The 22,416-nt window shown below is 32.6% G+C and overlaps 1 protein-coding gene and 1 long non-coding RNA gene across 4 annotated transcripts in view; one reads left to right on the plus strand and one right to left on the minus strand.

The window, feature by feature from the left end:
* Window positions 1–22,416, plus strand: part of LOC127715307 (uncharacterized) — a 156,580-nt gene that overhangs the window by 71,822 nt on the left and 62,342 nt on the right. The window lies entirely within an intron of this gene.
* The window catches only part of LOC127715249 (E3 ubiquitin-protein ligase HERC2-like), a 131,423-nt gene that overhangs the window by 69,018 nt on the left and 39,989 nt on the right, over window positions 1–22,416 (minus strand). For all 3 annotated transcript variants that reach the window (XM_052221269.1, XM_052221268.1, XM_052221270.1), the window contains 18 exons: window positions 16,201–16,404; window positions 15,621–15,840; window positions 14,698–14,958; window positions 14,000–14,285; window positions 13,217–13,378; window positions 12,460–12,663; window positions 11,561–11,712; window positions 10,967–11,226; window positions 10,349–10,520; window positions 9,757–10,030; window positions 9,192–9,392; window positions 8,261–8,489; window positions 7,479–7,621; window positions 5,796–5,950; window positions 4,999–5,174; window positions 3,305–3,460; window positions 2,195–2,380; window positions 1,079–1,261 (listed from right to left, as the gene is read on the minus strand). In XM_052221269.1, coding sequence (XP_052077229.1) covers window positions 1,079–1,261; window positions 2,195–2,380; window positions 3,305–3,460; window positions 4,999–5,174; window positions 5,796–5,950; window positions 7,479–7,621; window positions 8,261–8,489; window positions 9,192–9,392; window positions 9,757–10,030; window positions 10,349–10,520; window positions 10,967–11,226; window positions 11,561–11,712; window positions 12,460–12,663; window positions 13,217–13,378; window positions 14,000–14,285; window positions 14,698–14,958; window positions 15,621–15,840; window positions 16,201–16,404 — 3,624 coding nt within the window. The remainder of the gene's footprint in view (window positions 1–1,078; window positions 1,262–2,194; window positions 2,381–3,304; window positions 3,461–4,998; window positions 5,175–5,795; window positions 5,951–7,478; window positions 7,622–8,260; window positions 8,490–9,191; window positions 9,393–9,756; window positions 10,031–10,348; window positions 10,521–10,966; window positions 11,227–11,560; window positions 11,713–12,459; window positions 12,664–13,216; window positions 13,379–13,999; window positions 14,286–14,697; window positions 14,959–15,620; window positions 15,841–16,200; window positions 16,405–22,416) is intronic.

Below are 22,416 nucleotides of genomic sequence, written 5' to 3' on the forward strand. Positions count from 1 at the left end.
GAGTGTGAAAACCAATTAGTCTTCGGACGATGACGCCGACAACGCCAACGTCATACCAATATACGACCGCAAAATTTTTTGTCTCCATCCTCCCCACCCCCCCCCCCCCCCCCCCCCCCCCCCCAGTCGTATAAAAACTAATTTGAAAAAAAAACCCAACTTGAAAATGCACATTTGCACATGTCATGCAGTTATTCTGTCAAAATTCAATCCATTCAAAAGTAAACTTAAGGATACTTTGCATTTACATACTTCAGCATATATAAAAGTATTTGCTAAGTAGAACTCTAGATCAAAAAATGATATTGATCTAACATTTTAGAATACAGAAGGTGTAAAACTACACAAGGTATGAAGTAATTCTGTTAATTTTGTGTCTTTCCAATGTAAACTGTTCAAGATTTTGTGTTTACAAAGTTCCCCATTTGTAGAAATGGTAAAGTCAATGTGTTGCTATTGTCAACTATGATAAGACTAATGAAAATCGACTTCAACCTGATACTTCACCATGGTATCCAAACTATACTGAAAATCTTGGTACTATATTATGATATTGAAAGCATACTTATTAATGATTATTCTACATGTGTACACTAATTATATGGTGTATCTAAAATCTGATGTTTATTGAAATGATGCTATATTAGAGTTCGCTTACAATGTACATGTACAGACAGACAGGGTGATTCCAATATACTTCCAAATGAATTCATTTGCAGGGGTATACAAAAATTATATGGAAATATGATTTGTGAATTCTTTTATCATTAACATCATGTCATATATACAATGCCAACCTGTCTTATATGACCCTTTTTACTTCCACCCTATAAAGGCCTCAGATACATACAAAACTGTATAAAACTGATTCAATGCTAATAGATGTATCTATACTTTTGAGAATTAAGCTAACTTGCTCCAAATGACCCTAGATCTGTCTCAGAATAACCATCTGGCGTCATGCAACGATTACTTTTTTATTATGCATCAAAAGTTTTAAATCGTGATGCAAAATTTTACGGGAACTTCTTTGATTCTAAGTTATGGTGGAAATTTGCATACAAACGTATATACTCACCAGCATACTCTTCCAGAATACTTTTGCCACATTTAGCTGTAGTTTTGAATTCCTGAACATCATAAACTTTTCCATGAATGACCACCCATAACCCTCCATCTTTGTTATGATTTTCTAAATCAGATTTGCGGATAGTCTGGACATCTTCAGATGCTTTACGACTGTACTTCTCTAATGAATAACCTATATAAAAGATTAAGACCATATTTTTTTTGTTTATTTTAATACAAACTTTTCATATATTTACCACTACTTAAAAAAAACAGACTTAAAAAATTAAGCTAGCAAAAAATAAATGGAGAATATGTCTATGGGCCACAGATGCCTCGTTTGTAAATATGCATGAGTCAACATCCACATACAGATGCAGGATTTACGTAGTAAAGACCGTTTTGTAATTATAAGCATTGTGTATAAGTTTCATAACATTTGGTTGAGGCAAACTAAAGTTAGAGAACAGATACGAAAAATTCAGCAATTTTTATGTTTATAAAGGGGCATAACTCATGAACGGTATAAGTGACGCCACCCAATTTCGAACTTGATCTGTGTTTTGTGGTAATACGCATTGTGTATAAGTTTTATAACATTTGGTTGAGGCAAACTAAAGTTAGAGAATTTTGGGGGCGTACGCAACGGACGGGATGGACAGACAGACAAGGGTAACACTTAATGACCCCTTCGCTACGGCGGGGGCATAAAAATGATGAAATCCTTCATGATAACTATCTACATTTGTACATTACTATCCACTCCCAAATAATTTAAAACAATTTTTTCTCATTGTTGTTTATCCTATATCTCCTTCTTTTTATCTTACAAAGCAAATTTTCTTTGATCAAATTTAACTGTAGAGAAAATCTATAACTTGTTTTTTACATACTGTGAAGGGGTTTATTTTTGCTGGGTCTAAATTTCATTATTTCAAGTATCAAACCTATGTTTTATTTTTACTTTCACTTTGTACCTGATTCAGTATTATCCAACTACACATGAGGGAATATTGTCACAATTTTATCTTAATTCAGAATTTAGTGAAAATAAATCCCTTGAAAATATTTTTCAACTTTACAGCAACTCTATCTTAGTTCAGTTAAAATAGAATGTTGTACTTACTAAATACCCCAGGCCAAGCTAAATCTTCTTTATCATCCTTGTTAAGTCCTGGTGCAAGTTTGTTAAATTTATCTATAATGTCCAGTAACTGTTCCATGACTGGTACAACCTGAGATGACTGGATCACTGCTGGATTTCTCAGTTGTAGTAGTACTAAGCATGTAGACATCTCTGGTAGTAAAATTCCTTTAATGAAATTACAATATTTTACATATTATATATCATATCTAGGTGTTTTAGGATGAATTATTGTTGTTAGAGTTTAACAAGCATTCTGAGAGTATTACATAGTCCCCTACCAGGTAAAAATTCATTATACTGGAACAAAATGCTAACTTGTTATATAACTTGCCATGGTGTAAACAAAAAGTAAATATCATGTCAATATCTTCATGCATGACTAAAAAAAGTGTGGAAAACTGATTATATGAGTGAATTTTTCAAGTCCAAGGACCATAACTCTGCACAAAATTATTAGACCGAAACAAAAATTTGAACTTGATCTATAACTTGTCATGATAAAACTATATACCAAATATCAAATCAATATCTTCAAGAACGAAGTAAAAAAGTGTGGAAAGCTGATTTGCCGGACTGACAGAAGGACAGACAGATGGACAGACGGACGGAGTGCAAACCTAAAGTCCCCTTCAATTTCGTCGGTAGGGGACTAAAAACCACAGACACTCATTGATGATACACAACTCTGGTCGTGTGGATTTAACTGGACTTTTTCCTCAACTGTAGTATCTTACTGTATGATTTTTTAAATGACCAAAAAACAATAAAAAAGTTGTAGTGAAGCTGTTTGCTATGACTTCGATGAGTTGACTTGTATCATCTATATATATGATATGTGACATGACACAAAAATATTGGGACAGGCAATATCTAGACTACCATCTAAGGTAAACACCAATGAGTTTATTTCAATGCACTCACCTGTAATATTAAAATAGGTATGTTCTGCAAATTGGGTCAACTGAAATGAAGGGCAGAATTTTTTTCACTACCACTAGAAAATGAGCATATTATGATCTTTACATAAAAATATATGTCTTGCACGGGTTGTGGCTTGGCTGGTAGCTATATTACTTGACTTGTATTTACCTGTAACATCTTTCTGTATGATCTTTGACACAATAGAGAAATGTTTTGTACCAGTAGTAGCTAGGCTGGCGGCTATTGGAAGGATGTCTGATACATGGTTACACAATAAGGTTACATACTTCCTTAATAAAACACCTGCTCCCTGTAACTCAAGTTCTGAAAATAAATGCATTGTAATGAATAAATATCAGACATGCAGTTTCTAAGCAATAGGTGATTATATTTTTCCAATTTAAATCTTAAATAGTTATAGAATTTAGAAACTTTATACTATGAGTGATTGAGTTTTTAAATAATTCATGACCATCAACCCATCCCTTTTATATGCATACTTTTGTCGATGGGATGCTGTCTCCTTTTATCCATATTCAAATTACATAAAGTCTTTAGTTAAAAAATAAGATAATAAATGGAGAACGTGTCCATGGGACACAAATGATGCCCCTGCTTGCGTATTATGTTATAAAGGGACATAACTCAAGAATGGTAAAAGTGATGCAACCCAAATTCAAACTTGATCTGTGTTTTGTGGTAATAAGCATTGTGCATAAGTTTTATAACATTTGGTTGAGGCAAACTAAAGTTAGAGAATGGAAACCAATTTTGGGACGTACGGACATACGTACAGATGGACAGACATACAGACGGACAACACCTTATATAATAAAATGTTATCACAGAGATATGTCTCGCCTTTTTGTAATTTTGATAATGCAAATGTTGAAATTAAAATAGCAATACTTTAACATGTAAGTTATGCAAATATTCAAAGTTGATGAACCATGACTGAAGGTACATGGCTAAACAATCTCCATGAAATGAGATGTGCCAATGCTAATACAACTGCATACCAAATACCATTGACTTATTATAAGTCGTTCCCTTTAAACAAACCTAAACACAAACATTAACTTGTAAACTATGTAAAAGTTTCAAAGTCAATGAAACATGATCAGGGGTGGGGTTATATAATCTCCATGGAAACGATACTTGCAAATGCCAATAAATTTGCATACCAAATATCATTGATTTAACATTAGCAGTTCATCTTAAACTGATCTAATCACAAACTAATACATGTAAACTAAGCAAAAGTTTCAAAGTAAATAGACCATGACTGAGGGGGCGGGGCCAAATATTCGCCATGGAAATGAGATGTGCTAATGCTTATACAACTGAACACCAATTTACATTAGCCTACCACTAATGGTTCCCCTTGAACTGACCTAATCACAAACTAATACATGTTAACTTAGCAAAATTTTCAAAGTCTATAGACCATGACTAAGGGGGCAGAGCCAAATAATCTCCATGGAAATGAGATATGCCAATGCTTATACAACTGCATACCAAATATCATTGACCTACCACTAGTGGTTCCCCATAAATTGACCTAATCACAAACTAATACATGTAAACTATGAAAAGTTTCAAAGGCAAATGACTGAGGGGGCGGGGCTAAATAATCTCCATGGTAATGAGATGTGCCAATGCTAATACAACTGCATACCAAATATCATTGACCCACCACTAGTGGTTCACCATGAACTAGACCTAATCACAAACTAATACATTGTTGATGCCGCCGCCGTCGCCGCCGGAAAAAGCATACCTATTTCTCGCTTTTTGACTCCGTCAAGGCGAGACAAAAATGTATGAAAAATGTATATAAAAGTCACAAGAATTCCAAATACCTTTCTCAGAAGCAGCAGAATCTTCATGTGGATAAATGTGTGAAACAATAAGTCTTTGGACCTGAAGGAGAAGGTCTAGGGAAGGACTGGTCTCTGTCAAATCCATCTCATCAACCTTCAGAATGTTGTCACCTGAGATATTGTACAATCTGGAGGAGGTATGGGTTGAGGAATTCCTGAAAAAATGTTTCCGAGAAAATAATATATTTATTGTTGTTAAGCATTCATACCTGGACAAATTTTAACCTATATATGTATATATATATTTCTTAATATTTTAAATCTTAACAGTTTATAATTTCTTTATGTAAAGGCAAGGTATTTTGTTAAGCATTTACAATTTATACAATGGCTGTATTGCATAAAATATTTGCTTTGGTTTATTAGTAAGATATAGATTTTAAATAATGAATTTTATCTATCAAATCAATTCTTTGAGTACTGTAAATTCAGAAATTTTTGTTATGCTTTTTTTACTATTGTGAAATGAATGTTTTTGCAAAACTAAAAACATGCATTCAAAATTTTGAAAGCATTATTTGTATGCAGCATTCCCTGATATCTCTCATATTAATTAACCTCTTGTGTATTTGCTGCATCAATAAATACATGCAAACAATTCTGAATTTACTCTCTTAAGTCCCCTTCGATTATAAAGCTCCAAACATTTCTACATATTTATACTTCCCTGGCTTTTAAATATTTGGGTTTGACCATTTCTGATGAAGGTAAATCCAGAAAAGCACTTCAGACACACAATAAAATGACTTATAACTAGCATATTTCTAAATACAAACCTTAACAGTTGTTGTATGAGTTGTAACAATGGAATAGTAGAGCCTCCTTCATCACTGTCTCTCTCAGGGTTTGGTTCTAACAGATCAGCTTTAGTGGTCTCTGCTTTCTTGTCACTCTCTTTATCTTTATCTTTCACACAATCTTTTTCTCTGTCCTGCAAGGTAACATAAGAAGAAAACATTTTTCAAAATGTTCTCTAGAAAAGAATGATTATAGACTGTAGCACTTAACCAGAGTGGTAGCCAACACATTACAAATGGATCAGAGACAAATAGATAATCACTGTAGAGGATCTCACAGTCCTTGTTCTGTAAGATTGTCACCCGTAGCATGTGTGGGGCCATAATATTATAGTCTCTACCCCAAATTTTTGTTTGGGGCTCCAATGCAAACATGGCTATCTATACTTTTAGAGATTAACTGTGATATTGATTTTGAAATTCATGCATGTCCCCTCAACCTGAGGCAATTTAATTTTATAAATTAAAATATGCTTTGTAACCATTACTTCCACTTCAAGGTCCCCATGAAGAAAATAATTGGAAAAGTCTGGATTTTTTGGCTGTGTTAACATACTTAGAAGAGGTTTCCTAAGAGCTAGGTGATTTTGTGTTTCATGTGTTCATGTTATTAGAACAAATTGAGATGTTTTTCAAATATTTTTTCCACAAAATTTGTTTAATATTTGCTTTGAAGTCACAGAGAAGATGAAAATGTGATTACTGGGGTATATAAATGTAGGCCAAATAAGGAGTATCTGATTTCTTACTTGCGTGCATCAACTATCACACCCTCTCACAGAAATGAAACCTTATTGGTTGATAATTGAGAAACTTCTTGAAATATTCTTTTATACCAACCCATTCAAATAAGGAACAAATAATACATCATTTCACATTAAATTCATGGTTTCCAGCTATTGTCAATTGATCAAAACTTTTTCAAAAAGACACATAAAGGAGTAGGCCCGGTAAGACCCCTTTTTGGCCCCAAAATACAGCGTTTTTACAAAATAGTTAAAAATGTCACTTTTAGCTATTCATTGGAAAGTAGAATGCTTTTATTACATGAATATGGGCTGTTTTTGACAATACAATGAACATGCATCAGGTACTAGCATCATTATTTCATGCAAAAATACTGAAATCTTCACAATTTTAGCATTTGTGCTAATTTTAAGACGGCTTTTGTCTAAAATGGAAGTAGCCGCATTTGTGTTCAGTCTTAATATTTAAATATATGTTGTATTTGATGATAATACATAACATATATAAATGTTGAGACTGAACACAAATACGGCCACTTTCATTTTAAACTAAAACCATCTGAAAATTGACGTTTTATGGCATATTTGACAGATTTTTCATATTTAAGCTTGAATTTGAGAGTCTTTAATGGCCAAATCAGTTAAAATATTTAACATAAACTAATTGAATCGACTGAAGTAGTGTTTAAAACATGTCAAAGATCTTTCATCAGATGTATTTCGAATTTTAGGCCGAAATTAGCCCTTTATTGACCTTCTCCTTTTCTAAAACTTATAACTACTACCTACAGAGGTGTTTAACGACCTTGACCACCCATGACGGGGTTAAGCGAACAGTATTCTCTAAAACTCATTTTTCAGTAATAACAAAATATATTTTAACAAAAAGCGAAAGTTTATCTGTAATTCTTCATACCTTTTTGTCTTCAATTCCTTGAGCTTCTTTCCTAATGGCTGCATACAAAGCTGATTCTAATCCACCATCTGACATTAAACTACCAACTAATAAATCTGTCATGAATCTCTGACCTGGACTCATAGCTGTACAGTCACGATGTACTGGAAATACATAAATAATACTATTACAGTACAGATCTGGTTAAAATCTCTGCATCTTTTTCATTACATACAGTTGATTGATTGTAAGTGTTTAATGCCACTTTCAGCACTATTGGCCATTTTGCGGCCAGTTTTTATTGGTGGAGTACCTGGAGAGAACCTTAGATCTTCGACAGGAAAACTAGATATCCTTGTCCAATAAGATCTGAGTCGAAGTACCTCTTCACTAGGGGGTTCAAAATCACAATCACAGTCATTTAATACATAGAAAGTACTAAAAATCTCCTAATAAAAAATCTTATAACTATGTTTTCGTCATGAAATTTTTTTTCCCTTGTCATAAATGTACAGTCTGACACAACAGTTATTTCCCAACCTTTATAATGCATCGTTTTTGTCCATGGCGCAAAGCTATAGAAGTGATGAAAATCATCATAAAGGAAGCATTATGATAAGAAAACAAGAATTAGTGTCCTAGTGCTTGATTTAATTATGGCTTATATATGAAGTGGTGTAGTTGGCTAAAACTTTCCAAGTGTCGTCTTTTTCATGTTAACAACTATGCAAATGAATTGGACAGCTATTAATTTCTTACAAAGTTAATGTTTTTTGGTTGAGATAAAAAAAAAAAAAAATTACCTCCTGCTGACAGAAGTGATGACAAAGCCCTAGCTCTTTCTTCTGCTGTTGGTAAAAGGATGGACCATCCACTCTGCAGTGCATTCTGGGCAGCTGACTGGACTGTACTGATGACTCCTTGATTGCTTGCAAGGGACACAACTCTCTGTTTCAGACTGGTTACTAAAGGACTACCTATTCCTAATCCAAGAGAATCTAAGAACTCTGTTTGTGATATGGCAGCGTGGAGCTGAAAGTGTAAAAAAAATGTTACTGAACTTCAAATGCATCATAATATTCAACAATTTACAACAATGAAACTAATTAAGTATGAACATTTTAAACAATATAAGTCTAATTATACTGTACATGTTTAATTATTCGCTATGCTATTTTATTCTTATAATTTTACATATTTTGTCACTGTAGGAAAATTCCCAATCTAGAATGTGTTTAATAGGTAGAACAAAAGCACAGTTTCAATGTTTTTCTTCCTTCATTTTCACCATTCATTCCTTTTTTTTATTATAAACATGAAAAACCTGAATATTGTGAGCATTTTTTCGCTATATTCTCATTATATTAAGATGGCTATTATAGACAATATGGAACTATGAATGTCGTACACATGTGAGATTTAAAGTCATAACAACTAATGATTTTTAAAGATTCTGCCACACTATTCCAAGCGTTTAATTTTATGCAGCTTTTTATATTTGATGCAAATTTTGACAGGTTGACTTGGGGCTTAACTTCTCAAATCAGTCATATCTTTCTTCAAACTATGGGCAGTTGTAAAACTTTACAATAAGTTGAGTTTATGCAGATCAATTACAATTTTACATTCTTAACTTGAGGTTGAAGGCAGTCAGATGTACCTCTGTCTACTCCCTTTAGGTTCTCTAATGGTTAGGTAAGTTACCCTCATACCTAAGGAAAAGTGTAGACTTACTTGTAAGTTGAGTAGATTTAGACCAGCTACAGCAATACATTCTTTATCTTGAGGTGGTGGCCAGTCTGATCGTCCATCCATTCCTTCACACACGTCAGACAATAACTCATCCAGTTGTTCAAATGCTGACTTACAGATGTCAACAACAAAGGGAATCCTGCCACTGATCATACATTGTCCACCAGAGGACCAGGCAAATGTCTAGCAAAGATTATGTTAGAAAAACTTCATATAGTAAATAGATTTTATGTTGGATAAGACATGTTAGAAAAACTTCATATAGTAAATAGATTTTATGTTGGATAAGACAATGTTAAAATATTACTGTTATTCCTGTTTTAAATCTTTAAATGGCAGGCCTTTGACTTATTCAATTCAATATTTTATTAGAAAGAGCACTATAGAGTTTTGGTCCAATTACAGTACACCAATAAACTGACAAACAAATCTTATTGGCCTGCTTTATATTCCAAAGAAGTACTGAGAATGCATTATTGGAATTATATTATACAAAGTACATTACATAGAATTTACTCTAAATTGAAAACAACAAAATGAATCGTACCTGATTTGGACCACAAGAAGCTCCAATGATATTTTTGCCATCCAGTCCTGATAGTACAGTAGGCACAGACCTACAGTTAGATGATGCATCTCCCAACTGTCCATGTTCATTTCTTCCCCAGCCATAAAGTTCTCCATCCTCTGTGATAGCCACACAATGCATAGACCCTATAGCAATGTTAATCACTTTCTTTCCTGATAAAGATTCTATTTGTTTTGGATGTCTAACATGTTCCTCTGATCCATGTCCTAATCTAAAGTTATCTCCCTTTCCCCTAAATCATAAAACAATATTGCTTTAGGTATCAATACTGCAAGTGAACACAAGATTGTTAGAAAAAGAGATTGTAATAACAGAATTGATACTGTTTCTTTGTTACACCTGGGCTCTTCTCTGCATTTTTTTTATAAAAAATGAGTACTTTATACTAAAATTGATGATGGAAATTTTTTTCTCATCTGTTTAGGATTATATGTTTGTGGTATTTGACATGAATAGTATCTTATTCACACTTATAACCAACAACTGCAGAAAACGTTATGACACTTCAAATAGTATCTTCTGTTTTGTTAACAAAGTAAGAAAAACTTACCATGAAAATAAAGCTCCAGATTTTGTTTGAGCCAGACTAAACTGAGCTCCACAGTAGACCTTATTGATTTCTTGTCCAATCAATTTCTCTACAATTTTTGGAGATTTAGACCCATCACTACCACCACGGCCCAGTTTACCATAGTCTCCATCTCCCCAAGTGTATACAGCACCTGTAATTCAGAATAAACTAAAAGGTCTATGCAATCTGTATTGCTTAGCTGGCAAATACTTAATACTGACTTACTCTTAGTGACAGTATTGTCAAACTATATTTTCTGCTAAAAGGACACAATGTTGAAAAATAATTCTATAAAAACCCAATCTCGTTATGATTTACTCCAATTTTAATTCAAATTGCCCAAATGATTTAAAGAAGATCTATTGTTCCTAAATAAAAAAACATAAATATCAAACTGAACTTTCTTATCAGCTATTGTAAATAGTCTAATAAATATCTATCCTGTAATCTTTACATTTTTCAACCTAAAAACCTGATGAAATCTTTAATGAATGTATTCACTGAAATGCAATGATTTTGAACTCTTAACAAATACACTGACATGCTTTTTTTTAACAATGAGTAAACTACCACTTTCATTTATGTTTTTCCACTGACCTGTGTCAGACACGGCTATCGAATGAGCATCTCCACTGCCACAAGCAATGTCTACAATTCTATGTCCTTTCAAAGCTTTGACAATGGTTGGCTCACTAACATCGTCACTGGCTCCATGTCCCAATCTTCCATAGTTACCACGCCCCCATGTATATAATTCTCCACTTCCTGTAATAGCAGCACTGTAGGTACTTCCACAGGAAATATAGGAAACTTGTTTTCCTGATAGAGCAGTGATCAGAGTTGGTTCTTCTCTTGTTCTGAAAAGTATGAAGATAATTTGTAGATTTGTTGTTCATAAAATTATGCTATTGAGCAACCACTAAAATAGCAACTCACACAGGTAAAGTTAGCATTAGACTATCTTGGCTATTCTCTTTAGGCTCTTTTCATTTTGATGCTTTCATACATTACATAAATAACTCCAGATTTAATAAAGAACAAAATTAAAATACATTTTCAATACAAAACTTATCATGATTAAAATTTAGCAATTTATATCTGTGAAAGCCTTCTTCGATCTACTGCACTAAAAGAGAAAACAATCTATATCATAACATTGATATCAATGACTGTTTTTGGTATAAAACATACATTGAATCTCCATGTCCCAATCTTCCTCCATCACCGTTTCCCCAGGAGAACACCTCTCCATCACTGGTTAAAGCTAAGTAATGTCTACCATCAGGGTGTGTGGCTATCTTTACTACCTGTCTGTCGCCAAATCCTGTCACTAACTGTAGAGACTGAAATATAAGAACTTTTGCAGATCACAATTATCATTACATATGTTCTCAGATAATAAGAGCTAAAAATGGAGTGTAAAAATATGTCGATCAGACACTGGTGCCCTTCCATCAAAACCAAGTAGTTATTTATCATTTTATAAAACAGTTAGCACTCTGGGACCAGACAAACATGATGAGGCAGATTTTTAACATGCTAGTTCACAAGGTAACAGTCCCAAGGTAAACATGTCACTCTACCCAGACACATTATTTTGACTCCCAGTCTTTGCTTTTACTCCTAGCCACTGCTTGCTCAGCAGAGAAGCAGGAAATATATGTACCAATTTTTAAGTGTTTGGTTTGAACTACTTTAGAATTGAACCCATGACCTCTAGGAATTGGGTAAAACACATGTAAAATAAAGAAGGAATAAAAACATAAAATATCAATTGTTACACATCAGTTTTTTTTATTTAGATTTTTCTATTAACCAAGCAAACAATAGTTCATCAATCTATCTTTCACTTGAATAAGGAGGGTGAAATGCCTACATTTTAATTTCCTACAAAAAAAACTTTTATTAACTCTATGTTCTAAATATCAATATATATTGAAGTTTTCTTTTTACTTTTAAAATTTTGAACTGTGTACCCAGAGTGAAAAGTTTTTTTTTTATTATTCTTCTAAAGAAAAAATTTGAACTGACCAATCTTGTAAAAGTTACATCAAGTAGCCAATAGTATGGCTAGAAAAATATATACATACTGCTGTGTCTGCCGAGTAATACATCATGAAAACTTTTCCATTCTTAGCCAGAACCAACATGCATCTCTCTGCACAAGCAACTTCTGACACACCACCTACATCATTGAAAAATTCTAAAATGTGTGGCCCTTGACCACTGCTACCACCTAACCATGACAACCATCCCCAGCCAATTACTTCCTGGCTCAAACTACTTCTTGTAGACTGAAAAAAAAATGATTCATAATTTTGAAACATGTTTGGAATATCTGAAACAGTAGTGATGTAAACATTTCAATATCTAGCTAACAGAATGTTCTAGACAGGTTTGTTGATCTATTGAAATCATATGGCACATGTGTTACCAGTTTGAAATTTTCTTTGATTCAAAATATATTTTAAGTAAGATGAAGAAACCTATGGGTGGAGCAGTAAAAATCATAAGTAAATCATATGATGAAAAGACAAACAATGCCATCGGCAAAAGACAACAGAGGGAAACAGAAGTATATTTGAATACCAACAGCACGAGAATTCTTAAAGACTTCAAAGAAAATATATTACAATTCAACAGAATTCTTCTATTCAAATGAGGACCAAAATCATACATTTTTCATATAAAATGACGACTGGAAACGTCTATGAACATCAGTTATTTGGTCACAGTCCTACAGTAACTTGGTGAATGTGGTAATTTTGTATATCTAAAAAACCATTCAATAATTATGAAGTCTCTTATGAAAATATTCAAAATAAAACTGAAAGTTTACAAACTTACCTTTTGTGAATGACTTGGTGGTAAATAAGGTTGACAAAGTCTATCTAAATGTGACATAATGACGACAGCACACTGCCGTAAGTCTACAGGTACGTTATAATCTTCTGGATATGTGAGGTAACGCAAGAAACATTCGGTGGGACTGATTCCATATACTTCATTCTAAGAAAATAATTATAGGATACATTTTAATATCTGAATATTATTCTATTCATAAATTGACAGCAACTATGGATTTCAGGCAATAATCAACAATAATTTCAAGCAATCAAAAACAAAAAATTGAAGTTTATCTGAAATTACAAAAAAATGTTTTAAAAAAAAAATTACTTCCCTAAAAATTAAAGAAACCCCATGATATATTTTTAAGACAACTTTAACACTGTATCTAAGGTGAAATATACATAATTGGCCAGTTTTCAGAAATTCATGAAATTTTGAGAGCATTTATAAATTGTTGATCTGCATCTGCATCTGAATATGAAAAATGATTTGTGGCATTTATATTTCCAGAGGTAAGATCAATGTAATAATGATCTATAAATGTAAAGAATGCACCTAAAACTAGCAGTAAATATGTTGGGTTTTTTTTACATTAAATACACATTTTTCAAAAACATGTCTTAAGAATTTTGTTTTAGAATGATGTGTTATTAATAAGAAGATTTCCATTATTTATAATAAAAATGTAAATGGGTCAGCAGATTAATTTTTTTTTTCTGTACAACTCAGTTTCACTACGTAGAGCCAATTTGAGGGTCAATCTTTAATTGTAGTACATACCTCACTCCACTTGTGTACTTCTGTTGTTCTTGTTTTAGCACTGTGGATTTTCTCGTAGCGTTTAAGAATTGGTATTAATGGAGCACAGTTCAGACTACAACTAACACGATTATCAAACTCATGATGGCTATTGTTCCACAAGTTCAGGAGTAGAAGAACTGAGCCCAAGACAGAACTCAGAGATCCTCGTTGTATAGAAAGTTCTAACAGTAGAGATAATGCTATTTGTTGGTCTTGCACAGGAATTTTACTGGATCCTTTGGAACTAGCACTTCCATTTAGGTCTCTGTAAAATAAAAAATATCTAAGAATTTATCATCCTTCTTACATACCTTACAATTATGATTATCTGATAATGTAAGGGTCAATTCATTACCCAAATACCATCATATACGAAATTCACTATCAAACAAAATATATATTTTTGAAATATAAAATGGATATTCAAAAATTAAAAATACAATGACACAATTATACAATATTGCTGGAATAGCAAAATCGTCTGAAACAAACATTATTTCAGACTTTTTTCACAGGAGATAAGCAAATGCAACCTTAAGAATTAAAATGGACAAAATTACAAACATAATTTTCACTTTGATATATCATGTACTGCAAAGATCAACAGAAAATGACCTGACAAAATCTTTAAAGGTCTATGTAATTATTTTATCAATATCAAAAAATGTCTAGCCTACCCTCCAACAACTGAATGTAAGAATTTAGTAGCTCTCTCCACTACTTCTATCCAGACTCCTGATACAGATCCTTCTTCGAATAGTGTGGCCTCTGGGAGGGATTGCAAAGCTTCCAATGATTCCTGGAGCAGTTCACTGCACAGATCAGAATCTTCTCCAGATCTCCAAGCTCGACGAAGAAAGGCAAAGGCAAAGCTCAAGGCAGCTCTAGAACCCACTCTAGCCAAACCAATAGTAGCCTTCTCTACTGGTTTAGAGGAACTGCAATGAAAAATGACCATGAAAATATTCAATGATATTTATGATTTTTTTTTTCATGTTTAGAATAATTTTCCAACAAACATTCTTCTTAGATAATTGTATTGTGTACCTCTTTCATTTAATTTTGAATATAAAAAAATTCAATAAAATGGTAATACAATGTAGTTGCAGGTACTAATTTTGTATAATAACAAAACTTAGAAAATAAATTCAAAAAGGAGATATTGTTTTTTTTAAGTTTTTCTAAACTGCATCTACAGAAAGTACAAATTTGCTATCTCATCTGTTTGTGTTACACCATAATTTTGACCAAAACATTTTTTTTAATTTCAAAACTGGATCAATGGTGGTCAGAGCTGGCTGAAATTTTGAGCAAGTTTGAAACATTGCCAATATGAAGCAATATCAAAAGAATGGAATACATTTTGTGTTAGTTGTTAAAAGGAGAAATCCTTTTTGGTCAATTATCTCCCAAAAATTCATAATAAATGTGTCTTTTAAATGCAATGACATATAAGAATGAAAAAAACAATGGCCTTTATGTCAACTTTATTCAAGGCATCATATACAAAACTTTTAATTATTTCAAATCTCACTTATGACAAGATGACAAAAATTGGCTTTGAAATATTGTTTTGTAGCTGAATTAAGAGTAGAATTACCTCTTTTGTTTACTAAGGTTAGTTTGGTTTGCCTGACTTTTCTTGGATGGTGTTCTTCCTTCTATAGGTGTCTGACGTCCCAAGGCAACAAAGTATCGTTCTAAAACAGCCAATCTTTGTTGTAGGCGAGTTACTGACAATGACGAGCATGCTGCTTCTGTGCATAACTTCAAATGTTCATGTAGTAATGAGTCTAGACATTCCTTCAATTGACCAGAATCTACAAATAATCAAGGTTATTTTTCAAGTGTTTTACTAATGAATATCATTTAGTTTCCAATGTAGGTTTGGTTTGCCCTACGTAGATTAGGATGTTTGGAAGTGGAATTATACAACACTATTGCACCTTATATTTTCAGTTAGGTCTCCAAGAACTTTTTAAATGTCTATATTCATTTATTTATTATTAAATTGTTAAACTAAATTGAATAGTGACAGTAACTGTATAACCTACAAATGTTGCATAAATTATCTGCCAAGTCAAATGGCTGATTGTTGGGTTAATTCTTTTTTTTCTTTTCAAGCTGATAACATTGACTTGCTGATTTTTTATTCTGTATAGTGTTATGAATTTCCCTACCTGGCTGTGGTCCCCATGTCCATGAATCTATTATCTGAGAGGAGGAAAACTTGGGTCTTTTGGCCTCTTCTTTTTTAATTTCTTCCTCTTCTTTATCAAGTTTTTGACATGGTGGGCAGTTACAGCCATTGTTTGGTCCGCAGTGTCCATCACAACAACTACATGATAACACTTTCATACCACAATAATACAGGCCTGTTGTACCTGAAAATATAAAAAAACTAAATGATAATATTTTGTAAATGTGTTGCCATAATGAAAATGCTAGGTGGTGATGCTTAAATATACTTTTATCTTCCCTTTGTTATTTTATACCATTTCCTTTAAAATGATCTTTCTGTAATTTGTTTTTTCTGCTGGGCCACATATTTTGATTATAATTCATTTAATATCAAATTAAACAAATTTTAGAACATCAAACCCATTTGATATGTCCAATGATAATATTATGTCAATTTGTCCACATAATTCATAGACCTGAGTACTGTAAATTCAGAAATTATTGCGATTCTTGAAGAATGGAAAAACATGCGAGATTAATCATTGTGATTTCAGGAAAAACTGTATACAGACATATGCATCAAAATCAGAATGCGAGTTCTTATCAATTCGATACTCACCCAGTCGCATTATTCGCATTAATAAAAACCTCGCAATAATTTCTGAATTTACAGTATGTTACAACTAATGAAAATAAAATACTATCTCAGTTTTGTTGGATTCTTTTTGTAATCTTAATTTGAGCTATAAAAGGGAAATTCTCCCATATTTACATGTAAGAATTTTATTAACTAGTCTATAGTAGCTTATAACATGTAATGTCTAGTTTTGAAACAGTTCTTTAGTCTATGACTTTATTGTGTTTGGGGTATAAATCACTGTCTGTTAATTAGTAGTTATATCCAAAAATAATTTGTAACAAATAAATCTTCTGGAACTTAATGGACTGGAATAATGAAATTATACTTTTGACAAAAACTTGTGTGAGCAATTAAGAAAAGAAGCTGTCTCACTACTTTTTCAGCAACTTCTAGTATGGGGATTTAAAAATTCTATAATCTAAAGTTATTCGAAATCTTTATCACTTCACTTATTACTTAATTATCACTTATAGGTAATAGAATCTTTACTGATTTCATTGGTCATTAAGTGCCAGTCTTTGTAAGAATCAGGCAATTTAGAAAAATTTCAAAACATGGCCGAAAAAAACCCACCGACCTAACCACCCTATTTTGAAGGTATCCTCATCCTGAGTTAGAAATGGTAGGTCTTTCAATTCTGTGTGTCTGGTAATTCAAGAAATCTCTAGATAACTTTTGGTTAGAATGATAGCATATTACGGAGTTATCTCCCCTTAATTGTTAATTTCTAGTGCATTTCAACCAAATTATATCTTGAATTACCAGAACAGGGAAAGGAAACGAATGTTATATTCATGCACCATTATACATTCTGAACTTAAATTAATGTTAACCTGAGTGGGTTTTTGTTTGTCATGTTTTCACCACTGCCTGATTCTTAGGCAGATTGGCACTTAAATAATAACTGACAACATGATAATATATGCTGGACACAAGAGAGTAACCACCCTACTAGATGACAATGTTAAGTTGCAGATGATACCTCAGTAATGACAGTCATGAACTGATTCATCAGGTGTAATTACATGAGATAAACACTTAAAGAGTAATCATTAACACTCTGACTATGGTATATCACTTCATTACTAATGAGATTCATGTCTTTAGAATAACATAAATCATTACTATAATGACATAGAAAATTGTTGTTGTTGCATTAGATTAACTTATACTATGTTTGATAGTAAACAACATGCACTAGGAGCAAACGTCTACTGAAGATCCCCATATATATTACAATTTATTACTTTTTTCAAATGAATCAAAAAGTTTGTGCATTGCAAATGGGATCACATAAATCATTTTTATCCCAATGATAATAAGAATGTGTTATCCCCACACAAAGGTGTGTGTCGCCTGAAGAATCCAAAAAATATCAACAGATATAGTTAAGTCCAAACTCGAAAACTAACCCAGATCAAAATAGTAAGTGCACACCTTAATGTCCTGTAGAAAAGGCTGTGCAAGTTTGGTTGAATTCTGTCAAGCCATTTTCAAGGAGTTGTGGATTAACAAACTGATATAATTGAAACTGGTAAGTTGATTCTTCTGGTATGGTAAATGTCAACAATCACAAGCAAAATGTCTGTTATATTTATTAAGTTTCCTCCCGGAGCACACAAAATCCCCCCCCCCCCCTCCCCCCTGAATTTTGGTACGGTTTGTATTGCTCAGTCTAGTTTTCTATGTTGTGTTTTGTATACTGTTGTTTGTAATTGCCATGGCATTGTCAGTTTGTTTTTGACTTATGAGTTTGGTATCTTTCACCTCTCTTTAAGAAATGGCTTGGTTAGATTTTCTATTTTATTTTAGTAGGATTTCAAATCTTTGTCAGTGAAAAAATCATCAACATAATATACATATTGTGATTAAGCCTTATGAGCTGACCTACATTTTACAACCATTAAAAAATCAGCTTGTTGCCATATATTCAATTTAGCAGCATAATTACTTTTTATACATTTTAATAGCTTTATAATCATGTTCACAACAACAACATGGTTGCTCATATCGCTTTGTAGTAAAACATTCACATCTCACCATAGTTTATATCATCATCTTATTACAGATTATTATTGCTATATAAATGTTTGCGAAATGAAGCACCACAGTACCTACAAAAGTTTCAACTTATATCTTTTAATAATCCTTATGTTTTAAGGGGTGTAACTCAAGGTAATTTGATAATTCCTAAGCCAAAAACTGAACTGTTTAAAAAATCTTTTGCTTATTCTGTATCAGTTTTATGGAACGGACTACCATATGAAATGCGTAAAGTGCAAAACACTTTTTCTGTTAAACAAATTATAAAACGATACTTGAGGCAGTCCCAATATTCAGTCTTGAAATGATTGCAACTATTACTTTTTTAGAATGTATGATGTTTATTTTTATATAATATCTATTTACTACATGCAATCTGTAACTGTTTTATATGTTCTAATGGTACATGTACATTGAACTATCATGACTATACGATTGTGTTAATATGTTGTATGTTTGCTTTTTTTTTTTTTTTTTTCTTATTATTATTTTTTTACTTGTATTGTATATGAGGGCCCCAGGGAAGATTAGTAATTGTAACTAACTGTGTTTACCCTCTTCAAATAAAGAATTTATTATTACAGTGTTAATGTCAAGAAAACTGTGAGTCAAAGTCTTCCCTATACAGTAAACACTTCTGGTCATACAGATCTGTTGTCTGAGTAGTCTGACTTCTGGCTGACCCTATAAACTTCAGTACCATTGTAATTCAGCATGATTGTTTAAACATATGGCTAAATAAATGCTGAACTGACCCATCCATCATCATTATCAAAGACTATATTTTATTGCAATAGCCATGATGCTTACATTTTCCTAATTACAAAGAACATTTGCTGTACATAACTGTGTCTTTTCTAAATCGTTCCTGAACTGCTACTGTCATTATGACTAAAGTCATGACCATGTGTATTTTCTTATTCTAGAACTATTATTGTTCTCACTCTTGTAATCATGAGTGCATATAGAGTACTGATAACCTACAGCACAAAAACTTGACAAATGTTCAATTGTTTTGGCAGGTTTTGCAACATTTTCTTGGCTCAATTAATTTTAACAAAGAAACAATAAAGTGAAGCATAGCTTACTCAAATTGACATTACAACCTCTAACCTTTAAACTGAATATGTTCATTCTTTTAACAATGGCCATTTACTGTACTTTTAAACACTTGAGAAAGGTTATTGAATAAATATATTTTATTGTGTCAAACAATTTTCACAAGTTATGCAGTCCTATGACCATGATCCATGACAATGAAAAAGGAAAGGGTAGTTTAGCAGACTATCAATTGGATGTATATTACTAAGATTTATCTACCAGAAACTTTTGCTATTGTGACTTGACATGTGACTGAATCTGAAATTAAGGAGGAATTCATGTTCTTTAATAGCAGGATTCATGAACCTGGATGGACAAATTGTATGCTATGGAAACATTACAATATATATTCTCCAACATTTCAAAATGAACTGATAATAGAGTACACATGCACTTAGCATTGCAGCAATAAAAGATCTAACTGAGCTTCATTTACATTAAGGATCAATTGATCAAATGAAAGCAAATACATTTTAAAGAAAAAAGCATGTAATGAATCAGATGAACAGACATAGACATACAAACTTAATAATCTGGGAGTAGGATTCAATTAACTTACAAAGTATAAATAGAACATATAGTTTTATGGTTTGTTTAATATGCCATATGTTATTAACAATGATTAATTCATTTTGGAGGAATTTTTTATTATAGTAAAACCTGTATCAACAAACTTTTAAAAAAGTTTTCACAAAAATATTAATTGATTTATTGTTAACAGACCAAATATTTAATGCATGTAGAGGATAATAAATTCATACAATCATTTAGGGTATTGAAAAATGGGCCTAGTCAAAAGAAAGGCAACAACTTAAACATGCCATTTGAAGACAGATAAGGTGTATATGGCAAAAGTTTTGTCTTGCAGAAGATTCACAAGGGACTCAGCATTTTACTGCAGGGATTCTTTGATTTGCAAAGAGTGTATTTGGTCAATAAATTTAATTAGATGCAGATCCAAGATTTTGAAAAGGGAGGGGGAGGGGGGGTCAAACTATTAGGAATGAAACATGTACAACCATATATCTAGCTCCATAAGGGGGGGATCTCTCCCCTCCCCCCAAATCTACATCTGTAAAATGGAGTGTTACATTAAAAATGACTACTGGTATAATATCCTTCATGTATGAGGGTCGTAATGGGGGTACCTTCATGACCAATAACGGTAAAAAATCTTGCCAAATGACATTAACAGTATTTTTTTGTGCATGACGTTAAAATTTACATTTTCTTTATGACGATAATAAAATTGACTGATTTTGACGAATCTCGTTAAATTCTTACAAAAAATAATGGTGACGAATAATAATTTGAGACCTGTGACGAATCACAAAAAGGATCTTTTGACTAACCATGATAAAATTTTAACCAATTTGATGCTGACGGTAGCAGAAAATGATCGTTTGACGCCTGATGGTAAAGTGCATTCCTACCCTCATGTATAACCACCTATAAAATCATTCTTTTCATTGAACAGATTGTACAGAAAGAATAAGTGCATTCCTACCCTCATGTATAACCACCTATAAAATCATTCTTTTCATTGAACAGATTGTACAGAAAGAATTCCTCAGATCAGTTGGCATCAAAAGATAGGGAATGACATGTTGTACAAAAAGCAAAACGCATAAATATTAACTGTTCAAACAGAGATATCTCTTGTCTCTGTAACCTAATCACAAACTTTAACAGATACAGACAACAGCACACCTACATATTGCTTCTGGGACTATCCTGGCAGGTGAGACAAAGAAAAACCTTAGGCTGAAACCAGTTCATGTATCTTATACAATGCATATATTAGTGTAGGAGAAGCACAAGTTCAGATACTGAAATACTGCAGATATAATATGGAACATACAAATATATGGATGGAGGTGATAAACAGATTTTTCACGTAGTATGGTTCCAAGTTTTTATACAGCATGGAATTATCCTTGAAAATAATTTTTTTGCACAGATATTTAACTTTCCTGCATAACTTAATCACAAACTATTATTGAATCTTCAACAATTGTTGATGCCACCAATGACATATCAGCACACCTAAGTCTTGTATTGATTTATTGGTGTTTAACGCCACTGTCGGCACTTTTGGCTGTTTCATGGCAGTCAGTTTTTTTTTTGGTGGAGGAAGCCTGAGTGCTTGGAGAGAACCACAGACCTTCAGCAGGAAAACTAACAATCCTACTCAATTAAGATTGGAGTCAAGCCCACCTGCCATGTGCAGGATTCCAACTCACAACCTCTGAGTGCTGATAGGCTAGCAATACAGTAGTTGGACTTCTTAGACCACTAAGCCAGAGAGGCCTTGTATTGAACAATTCTTAAAATTATTTTCTGTTCATCCTGAAATTTCAATTTTTTATGCACATACATTAGTGTACAGAGCCCAATTTATAACCTTAAAGACCCTTACCAAGCATTCAAT

Source organism: Mytilus californianus, unplaced genomic scaffold (assembly GCF_021869535.1).
Source record: "Mytilus californianus isolate M0D057914Y unplaced genomic scaffold, xbMytCali1.0.p SCAF_9, whole genome shotgun sequence".
NCBI lineage: Eukaryota > Metazoa > Mollusca > Bivalvia > Mytilida > Mytilidae > Mytilus > Mytilus californianus.